The sequence below is a fragment of the Leptodactylus fuscus genome, chromosome 3, assembly GCF_031893055.1.
Source record: "Leptodactylus fuscus isolate aLepFus1 chromosome 3, aLepFus1.hap2, whole genome shotgun sequence".
Classification (NCBI taxonomy): domain Eukaryota; kingdom Metazoa; phylum Chordata; class Amphibia; order Anura; family Leptodactylidae; genus Leptodactylus; species Leptodactylus fuscus.
This window is the reverse complement of record NC_134267.1, coordinates 9775737-9787691: the sequence shown is the minus strand read 5'-3', so window position 1 is coordinate 9787691 and position 11955 is coordinate 9775737. Positions and strand designations below refer to the sequence as shown.

General features: G+C 35.4%; 1 protein-coding gene across 1 annotated transcript; it reads left to right on the top strand.

Annotated features, from left to right (window-relative positions):
• The first annotated feature begins 456 nt into the window (after positions 1–456).
• Positions 457–5882, top strand: SIX3 (SIX homeobox 3). The gene is made up of 2 exons (XM_075267012.1): positions 457–1203; positions 5069–5882. The coding sequence occupies exons 1-2, from the start codon at positions 509–511 to the stop codon at positions 5262–5264; spliced, it is 891 nt and encodes a 296-aa protein (XP_075123113.1). The 5' UTR covers positions 457–508; the 3' UTR covers positions 5265–5882.
• Positions 5883–11955: the final 6073 nt, after the last annotated feature.

The window sequence follows — 11955 nt, the reverse complement described above, 5'->3', positions numbered from 1 at the left end:
GCTCATCCCATTCAACAATCATATTATTTGATCCCTTATTTAGGGGAAGGGGAGTAGCAGATTAGATAAAGCTCCAGCACCACCAGCAGCAGCAGCACCAGCAGTAACTGCAGCACCACCCCCCTCCCTCCCCGCCCTTCCCTCCTCCACTCCTTCCCCCCTCCCTTATTTAGGGGAAGTGGTAAATTGATGACGTCGGACGACATGATTGGCACACTTGACAGTGATTGGCAGCGTTGCCTTGGAGACCTTAGTCCGACACCTTGTAGACCAATAGAAAAGGGATACAATGTTTCAATGCTGCACTCAGTGTGGAGATATTATGAGGCCGGTGTCACTATCAGGAGGCTGTGGCTGTGGCTGCTGCTGCTGTGGCTGCTGCTGCTGAGGGCTTGAATGTTTCTTTTTTATTTCTTCCTCTTCTTCTTCTTTCATTTCCTCCTCCTTCTTCTTCTTCTTCTTCTTCTTCTTCTTCTCTGTGTGATCTTGCCTGCTCTGCGGTCATTCCATGGTGTTCAGGTCTCCTCTAGAGCTCTATCCCACCCACTTCTTCCTGCCAAACTTCAGCAGTGAGCGCTCCCTGCTCCTGGCCACCACCAGCAGCAGCTCCAGAGCCCCAGAAGAGTTGTCCATGTTCCAGCTGCCCACCCTCAACTTCTCCCCGGAGCAAGTGGCCAGCGTATGTGAGACGCTGGAGGAGACAGGGGACATTGAGAGGCTGGGGAGATTCCTGTGGTCCCTACCTGTGGCCCCTGGTGCCTGTGAGGCCATCAACAAGCATGAGTCCATCCTCAGAGCCAGGGCTGTGGTGGCTTTCCATACAGGCAACTTCAGAGACCTCTACCACATCCTGGAGAACCACAAGTTCACTAAGGAGTCCCATGGAAAGCTGCAGGCCATGTGGCTGGAGGCTCACTATCAGGAGGCTGAAAAGCTCAGGGGGCGCCCCCTAGGACCGGTTGATAAATACAGGGTGAGGAAGAAGTTTCCTCTGCCCAGGACCATCTGGGATGGAGAGCAGAAAACCCATTGCTTCAAGGAGAGGACTCGCAGCCTCCTAAGGGAGTGGTATCTACAGGACCCTTACCCCAATCCCAGCAAGAAAAGGGAACTGGCCCAGGCCACTGGACTCACACCCACACAGGTGGGCAACTGGTTCAAAAACCGAAGGCAAAGAGACAGGGCAGCAGCAGCTAAAAACAGGTCAGTGCCCTGCACAATATATAGCTGTTATGTGTAAGAGACAGACAAAAACCTGCACAATGTATAGCTGATATGTGTAAGATACAGACACCTCCTGCACTAAACTGACACTGCTATGTCACCTCTGCAAAGTACAGCATGTAAGTGCATGCAGACAAGAGCACAGATGTCAAATAATCTAACAGATCTAATACAAAATCTCATCTATTTATGGCACAAATAAATCTATGGAATATAAGGAAATAGAAATGTCACATGTGAGAGCTGAGCCTGACATTTGCCACAACTCTTGGTGATATAACCAAGGGCTTATCTATCTATCTATCTATCTATCTATCTATCTATCTATCTATCTATCTATCTATCTATCTATCTATCTACATAATCTGTACAGCGTATAACCCTGAATTTTGGAGCCTTATAACCCTTCTTAAACAAGTAGCTTCTAAATTTTTAGCTCTACTTTATATACGTAAAATAATATATAAAAAATAAACTATTGAATTAGTTAATTTACTATATTTCACAATGAACTGTAAAATATAATTTACAATCGAATTAGGAATATATATATATATATATATATATATATATATATATATATATATATATATATATATATTACTATATCTATATACTATATATAACTATATATGTTAAATATTTTAGTATAGAAAATAAAGTATTAGTCACATAGTTAAATGTGGTTAATTGTAGTTAATTTTTGCCTGATGTATATTCGGGATTATACTATAAATCTGAACATTGCATAATAATAATAATAATAATAATAATAATAATAATAATAATAATAATAATAATAATAATAATAATAATGTAACTATTTCCCATATATATATATATATATATATATATATATATATATATATATATATATGATAAATAGATCTATCTACATATCCATTTATTTTAGGGTTAATATGATTAATTTCCCTCATACACAGTCAAATATATATATATATATATATATATATATATATATATATATATATATATTAAAGAAGTAGATAAATCATATATATTTATCTATATTTCTATCTATCTCTTATCTATCTATCTATCTCCTATCTATCTATCTATCTATCTATCTATCTATCTATCTATCCATCCTTCCATCCATCCATCCATCCTTACACATACTCTGTATAGGTGATAGTCCTGTATTGTGGCCCCTTCCTATAAGTAGCTTCTTCTCCAGGCAGGTCCAGATTTCCATTTAATTAACACAGCAGTGTGTAAACAATGTGCAGCTCATCCATTGTCTTCAGAAATTCATTACATGATGTCACTGGCAGAAGCCTCCTCATTTCTACACTCACACAAATTGTTTACCTCTTTCCAATTTTTTGTTAGGGGTCAAATTAGGGAATTACAGCGGCCAGGCTTACATGGTAAACAGGGCTGGCTGCAGGGGGCTATTGTCAGCACCGGGGCTATTGACAGAGCCATTATAACATTATAGAACATATATACACAGCTATATACCGATGGATAGATAGATAGATAGATAGATAGATAGATAGATAGATAGATAGATAGATAGATAGATAATTCTGTACCTTGCTACGAGATATCTATGACTTAAACAACAATGTATCTAAATAGCAACAATGTTGTTATTATATATTATCATCATAGTAATGAGAAATAACTTTTTAGAACTTTGTATCCACCCTTAGACAAAAATACTATATATATATATATATATATATATATATATATATATATATATATATATATAATTTTTTAAACCCCTCCTGATATATTTATTATAAATCTGCAGTTGTCAGACACCAACACAGATCTGCTGAAAATAAAATTCCAATCTCACATTACAGCCTGTAGCTATCAGGAGTCTGGAGATCAGACTTTATATTTTTTTGCATTTATTTCTAAGTAATATTTTGCATCTATTTGATAATGGTGTTATATTTATGCATTTTTCTTTTTATTATTAATTTGCTATCATTTTATTTGTGGATTCTGCATATATATTTATTGGGTTTAGGCCCCAAAATTCTGAATAAACCCAGTAGAATTCATTATTAGGATTAGAGTATTGAAGGTGAAGGGTCAGGTTTCATTGCCTGGTGGGGATGTATATTATATTATACTATGTTATATTACATTTTATTTTATTATACTATATTATATTATATCCACTTCTATTATTTGGGTGCAATTTGAGGTTGTAATAAAGTCAAGAAGAGAAAGCGATGCAATCTGGGGCAGGAGAGCTCAGCGAAAGTTGTGCATCGGATGTCCTGGAAAAGTTAAAATTGTGGATCAGAATGAAAATATAATTTATTGTTTCATGTTGAGTTTTATGTTGTAGTTTCTGGTGATTTGGATATAGTGGAGATTTCGAGGCAGCTGCGCTTAGAAAATGCAATAGTTTGTGATGGAAACATTGTATCACATTGTGTCACATTGTATCTTTGTGTACAACGAGAGTGCAGGGATATAACATGGAAGTAGAAGTAACAAAATAATAATAACAATAATAATAATAATAATAATAATAATAATAATAATAAACACATTGTAATAATAGACACATTGTAATAATAGACTATATAAATAGATTTACTGATTTGCAGGCGCTAAACTACCAGAAATAGATAGAAATCCAGATATTAACAATATATAAATGTATAGATTATTATTTTAAAAGCCCATTTAGTGTGCATTGAACATATATGTGCATGTCTACATGATCATATATGGTTATAAATCCCGCACCTGTATCCTTATCAGTACATATGTAGGCACCATTGACTCACAATAGCTATCCCATGACACAAGTATATTTGCATTTAATACATAACCTTGAATATCTGAAATAGACCATAATACAAGTATGTCTGTTATTAACATATAACCCCGTGTCACTGTAATAGATACATAACACATGTAGATCTATAAGTGACACATGATATATGTATACAGCTAACTGACACATCCTCATATATGTACATAACTATCCTATAATGCATGTGTAGCTGCACATAATACATGTATGTATATAACTGACCCATAGGACATGTATATAGGTATTATACAACATAGTCATGTATATGTAATAAATATAACAAGGCTATTACACATTACACGTGTGTATATAGTGATCTTTGTGGTAACACACATGTATGTGTAATTGACAATCGTGTATGCGTATAAGAAATGATATAATGTGTATATAAAATATGTTATATTATGGCATATATGTGTCTAATAAGATATATTATTATAGCATGTATGCATATAGTATATTTTATTACAGCATGTATGGATATAATATGGCATGTATGTATATAATAAGATGTATTATAGTATGTATGTATATAGTATATTTTATTACAGCATGTATGGATATAATATGGCATGTATGTATATAATAAGATGTATTATAGTATGTATGTATATAGTATATTTTATTACTGCATGTTTGTATATAATAAGATGTATTATGTATGTATTGTGTGTGTATATATGTACACATACATATATATATTCTTAGCGTATACAGCATGTATGTAAGCCACTGTATCCTGGTGACTGATACATTCCTGTATAGAAGTGCTATATACTACATGTGTCCTATAACTAGCACATGATACATGCCGGCATATAGTTAATGACGTGTATTATATTACTGTATATCATGATCACATAAATATAATGTATTATCCCTGAATTATATCACATAGTGGATGTATACTATAGGGCATAACTGACCTGTACTCCTCTGCTTGTATCTGATGTATAGGGGTACAGTATAGGGCATCTGAGTGACTCTGGCTGTACCCTGACTCTTTGTGGTGTCCCCCCTTCCCCTCTTTAGGCTCCAGCACCAGTCTATCGGACAGAGCGGCATGAGGTCGTTGGCAGAGCCCGGCTGCCCCACACACAGCTCGGCAGAGTCTCCCTCCACAGCCGCTGCCAGTCCCACCACCAGTGTGTCCAGCCTGGCAGAGCGCGCCGAGACTGGCACCTCCATCTTGTCTGTCACCTCCAGTGACTCGGAATGTGATGTATGATAGAGCCAGCAGGACAGATGATGGAGCTGGACTTCCAGGGACACGACAAGGTGGCACCTAGAGACTTCTGAGGACAAGCACAGCCACTTGCATGTAACATGTGTATGTGGGGACCTGACCTACACACAAGTCCAATCCCAAAACCTACCCAGGACCTGAACCCACCAAGAGGAGCAACTCCCCTGCGCCCCTACCCCCTATTATTATTATTATTATTATTTCCCCCTCCCCTCTTTTCTACCGCCATGATGGTTTTCTGATTCTTATTTGTTGTGTCCAGCAGACAATCAGTCCATCCATCCATCCATCCATGACTGAGCACCTTCCTCTCCTCTCCCTCTGTCACTGCCTGTGTGGGTTTCTGGTTAATGTGGAAAAAAAAGAAATAGTTTATGACTGTAACAGATTTTTATTTTTATTTCAAGATTTTATATGAATTATGTATATGTCAATGATGAGGCCACTCCCAGCTGTAATATAATAATATGTGTAGTATATAATGCCTGTATATAATATGGAGACTTCTCCTCCTTAATATTTGACTCCCCTCCAGCCCTCTCCTGTCTTCACTCATCTGTCTCTCACACCTTCTTCTGCTGTCTCTTTCTCCTCTCTCACTCTTGCATGTTCTGTCTCTTTTGATTATATATATGAGGTTTCTTATGTCTTCTCCGTCTTATTATTAAGAGCTTTCTTTCTTCCTCGTCCTCTACTTGTCTTTTCTCTCTCAGTTATTCTCTCTGTCTCTTTTATTTGGTGGCGGTCTCCGTCACTCCTTCATTCTATCAGTTTTTCCATCTGTCTCTTCCTCAGTCCCTTCTTTCTGTCTGTCTCTCTAGGTTAGTATCTTTCCTCCTCTGACTGTCTCCAGTTCTTCACCACTCCGCTTCTCTCTGTCTCTCTCCTGTCTTCTACCCGTCTCTAATTCTCTGACTCTCTCATCTACCTGTCTCATTCTTTCACTCTCTGTCTCTCTATTCTACTCTCTTCTCCTCTAGATCTCTCCTTCTATTTCTCGCTCCTTCTTTCTGTCTCTTTGACACATCGTCTACCTAGCTTCCCTTTTCTCTATTTCCCCCCTCTCTTATTTTGCCTCTCTCTAGTTGTCACTTTCTGATCTCTCTCTTGTCCTCTCTTCTTTTATTCCCCTCTCTCTAGAGGTCTCTCTCTCTTTGTAGGTTCCTCTCTCCTTCTCACCCTTTCCTCCTCCTGCCAGAGGTTTCCTTTATTCTTCCCCTCTCCTCCTCTCCTTTCCCAGTCATCTCCTACCCTCTTCTTCTCTTCTCTCTTCTCCCCTCTCCTCTCTCCTATCCCCTCCTTTCTCCTCTCCTCTCCTCTCCTCTTCTCTCCTTTCCCCTCTCCTCTCTTCTCCTCCTCTCCCCTCCCCTCTCCGCCTGTGCCCCTGATATTAGAGCGCTTACCCTGTCTCTCTGTGTTACTGACACTCTCTATATATGTACATCAAATACAGTATTCATACTTTCTTATCTATATTCAGCTATGTCCGTGTTTTATACTGAACCCCACAATATAAAGAACTTTTCTTCTCTCCCTGAATTGCACTTTTTTCTGAGTTTGGTGAGCCAGATGGAATGTATGGTGTGCACCTAGTAAAGGGTTAACAGATTAACAGACGTGGTAGAAGTGCTACAGTATATATATATATATTGCATTCTGGTGCAAGAGGTGTGAATTCTTACGAACAACATTGTATCAAAATCTGCCTATCTATATATCTATCTATCTATCTCCTATCTATCTATCTATCTATCTATCTGTCTCCTATCTATCTATCTATCTATCTATCTATCTATATATCTATCTATCTATCTCCTATCTATCTATCTATCTATCTATCTATCTATCTATCTATCTGTCTCCTATCTATCTATCTATCTATCTATCTATCTATCTCCTATCTATCTATCTATCTATCTATCTATCTATCTATCTGTCTGTCTCCTATCTATCTATCTATCTATCTATCTATCTATCTATCTATCATCTATCTATCTATCTATCTATCTATCTATCTATCTCCTATCTATCTATCTATCTATCTATCTATCTATCTATCTATTATCTATCTATCTATCTATCTATCTATCTATCTATTTCTATGTGTATATATAATCTATCTATCTATCTATCTATCTATCTATCTATCTATCTATCTAAATATAGATGTTAGATAGCTAGATGAATAGATAGATAGATAGATAGATAGATAGATAGATAGATAGGAGATAGCTAGATAGCTAGATGAATAGATAGATAGATAGATAGATAGATAGATAGATAGATATGTGCTTGTAGTGGGGGTGTAGGTGTTGATCCAGCAGAGTCACTATATTAATCTCCTTACAGTCAGTAGTATGCAGACTTTGACCTTTGATATATCAAACCCCTATATAGTGACCCTGTGACCCCCACCCCATACAATAACCTTGTCTACTCTTTCCTGCAGCCTTCATGCAATGCTCTGCACCCAGTGCTGTTTGCACTATCCTATATTCACCTTACTCCGTTGAACTTTTATTTGTGCCCCAGGCTGGGTATCAGCAAGGAACTAACACGAGGAGGAGGAGGATTCAACTTGTTCTTACTTGAAATTACATTTTTATTTTTTAATCTTCTTATGAAGTCACAAAGAGAAGTGCCTGGAATTCCAGGTCCACTGCCCATCTCACCCCTCACTTCCTAGTGACCACATGAGGTAGGATCTGCCTTCCACTCCATTACTAGAGATTACATTATATCATCCAGGGGTAGGGGGATTTAAAGGGGCCCCTACATATTACAGCTCAACTCCAGGCGACTTTAGGAATCAGAATGATTGGGTTAAAGGAATGAGTGAGATCCTTCTATCAGATAAGACAAAACATCTGACATGTTCTTTAAATTGGTTTGCACACATGCAGCAAGTATTCCTGTATATCTATATCTATAGGAGACTTATGAAGGACGTATATATACGTATTGCTAAATACATGGTGGTGTATGATATCTAACATATTTATGCAATATATATATATATATATATATATATATATATATATATATATATATATATATATATACACACAGTTTATGGATATGGTATATGTTTGCTCTAGGAATTACACCGACTATCTCCAGCCATATATAGGATTGTGTGTTCGCATATAGTTATCACAGGGGTTGTAGGGTTAACGTGGATTAGGATTTGCCTCTCCTTTTTTTGTTTCCTTGTAATCCTATGTGCACAGCTCAGTGTTGGGGTATACAGGGGGGTATACAGCTGATCCTCTCTATATGGCTCTGTACATTCAACTCCTTTCCTTACTATGAATAAAAAGCAAGAAAACAGCTATAGAATAAAGACAAGAACCCTCATCATCCGATAGTGTCAACTCATTTCCCTCCTTCTCTCTCTTTTTTTATTTTTAATTATAAATTAATTTACAAGCAGGAGACTTTATTTAAAGAAGAAAACGATGATGTTTGCATTTTTTTGTAAAATAATATTAAACTCTTGGAGAAATCTTTGCCTATGTCGGTGCCTTCTGGTTTTCATTGCATTTTAAAGGGAAGAGCTGGGAACTCGTCCTATGACTATATATATATATATATATATATATATATATATTCATATATATTCACTCACATATTATATTTGTTTATATGATTACTTATTTACATGTTTATTTCTTTGTATTTAATATTGTGTGTTGTTGATATGATACAATGTAGCAGTGCATACGATGCAGTGTCTTCTTCAGAACACATCACATCCATACATTCTAGCAGTGATGATGATGATGATGATGATGATGATGGGGGATTTGTGCGGGGAGGTGATTGAGGTGTAAATCTGCATGTAAGCTGCGGCAGCAGATGCGGATCTGCCCGGTGTAGATAGGGCCTATCACCCGCACCATCCCAACAGCCTCCTCTATACTTGGTAGGACGTGATCCTTATCTGTAGCCGCACTTATTACTGTATTATCCGGATGAGGGTGATGATGATTAACATGAAATAACATGGAGAAGTGAGCGAGATCAATGTAAGCCACCCCAGCAGATGGCACAGCACACACACGTCTCCACTACACCACAAACTTCACCTTCTACCTCTCAGTGCAACAATAGTAGCAATGGCTTATGTTATTTCACTAGATAATGCCACAATACCATTACAATGTTACAGAACGATACAAAGTCGCAATAATATTGTAGCAAAGTGCAATATATTATAGGAGATTGTGTAATGCTACAATATTATAGAGGGGCAATGTCTAAAGCTATAATATTATAATAGCAGAAAGTCTAGTGCTACAATAGTATATAGGGACAATGTCTACAGCTACGATAATATCATGAAATAATATCTACTGTCCTAATATTATAATTGTGGAAAGTCTAATACTACAATAGTATATAGGTACAGTATCTACAGCTGCCATAATGTCATGACATAATATCTACTGCCATAATATTATAATACTAGAAGGTCTAATACTACAATATTATAGAGGGGCAATGTCTACCGCTGCTATGATATAAGCAATATCTACTGCCATAATATTATAATAGTATAAAGTCTAGTGCTACAACAGTATATAGGTACAATGTATACAGTTATGAAATAATATCTTCTGCCATAATATTATAATTGTGGAAAGTCTAACACTACAATATTATATAGGTACAATGTCTACAGCTCTGTGATATAAGCAATGTCTACTGCCACAAGATTGTAATACTAGAAGGTCTATTGCTACAATATTATAAAGGTACAATATCTAGGGTACCTTAATATCACGGAAACATATATACTGCCGCAATGTCTAGTGCTGCTGAAATATCATGAACCAATGTCTACAGACACAATAGCAGAAGGTCTAGTGCAAAGTTACAATGTCCACAGCTGCTATAAAATAAGCAATTTCTACTGCCACAATATAAAAGTAGACAATATTATAAAGGTACAATGTCTAGAATCCCATAATATAATGAAACAATATCTACTGCCAAAATATTATCATAGTAAAAAGAGTAATGTTACTGTAATATCACGAAACAACGTCTACAGCCACAGTATTAGAACTGCAATAGTTCTAGAGCTGCAATAATATAAAGGTACAATAGGTAGAATCCCATATAATGAAGCAATATCTACTGCCAAAGTGTTATAATAGTAGAAAGTGGAATGCTACTGTAATATCATGAAACGAAGTGTACTGACACAATATTATAATAGTAGAAGGTCTAATACTACAATGGTATAAAGGTACAATGTCTAGAGTACCATAATATAAGGAAACAATGTCTAGTTACACAATATTATAATAGTAGAAGGACTTCTGTTAGAATGTCATAATGGAAGAGTGTGTAGTGCTACAATATTGTAATAGTAGAAGGTCTAATGCTACTGTAATATAATGAAACAATATCTAGTGCTGCAATATTATAACAGGAGAAGGTCTAGTGCTGCAATAGAATAATGATACAATGTGTAGAGCTATAATAATATAACAGTACAATGTGTAGTGCTGCAATAATATAACAGTACAATGTGTAGTGCTACAATAATATAACAGTGCAATGTGTAGTGCTACAATAATGTAACAGTGCAATGTGTAGTGCTACAATAATATAACAGTGCAATGTGTAGTGCTACAATGTACAACTCTAAAATACTATAATAATACTATAATACTATAATAATACTATAACACTATAATAATTATGCCAAGTCATATTGTAATAATGTTATAACGTGTATTGCTACAATATTCTAACAATGATACAATGTACACTATTATAGCAATACACTGTGTAGTGTTACAAAATTATAATAGCACAAAGTGTACTGTAATAATATAACAAAAATGCAATGTTATAATAAATATACATTGCGACGTGCTGCACTATTACAATGTTACAATTTTATAGAGATACAATGTGCGATACTATAGTATTATAATATGTGTACAACGTGTAGTGTTACAAAATTACAATAATTATATAATATTCAGCAATACAAAATTGTAATGTTACAATGTATCACAACAATATAATAATACGGTAACAATGTGTATACTATACTATGATAATATGGTTACAATGTGAAGTGGTGCAATATAATAATATGGTAACAATGTGTATACTACAATATGATAATAAGAGTGCAATGAGGATACTACAATAATTGAACAACGATATTATGTGTAGTGCTAACAAATTGTAATGTTACAATGTGCAGTGCTAAAATATTATAATGGTATGAAGTGTTACAATATAAAAATACTAATAATAGTAACAAAACTTCTAAAAACAATAATATATTTGTAGCTTCACAATATTTTACTACAATGTGTAGAGCTAATATATATTACTACCTATAATAAGTGCAGTGCCACAATGTTATAGGAAGACTATTGTGTGGTGTGATAATATTAGAATAACAATACAGTGATATCATATAAAGAATAGTATAATATTTTAATAAGATTACAATGTGTAGTGTTAAATTATTATTATAGAGATGCACTGTATAGTGGTTCATTACAGATACAATGTGTAGTGTTACATTAGTATAATACATATACACTGTATAGTGCTACTTTATTATAACACAGATACAGTGTGTAGTGTTACATTAGTATAATACAGATACAATGTGTAGTGTTACATCAGTATAATACAG

What these genes read in the sequence shown, in the direction of transcription:
- SIX3 (XM_075267012.1), top strand. Translation starts at nt 509, where the DNA reads ATGGTGTTCAGGTCTCCTCTAGAGCTCTATCCCACCCACTTCTTCCTG. An exon ending in GCAGCAGCAGCTAAAAACAG is followed by an intron (nt 1,204 to 5,068) that starts GTCAGTGCCCTG and finishes TCCCCTCTTTAG; the next exon opens with GCTCCAGCACCAGTCTATCG.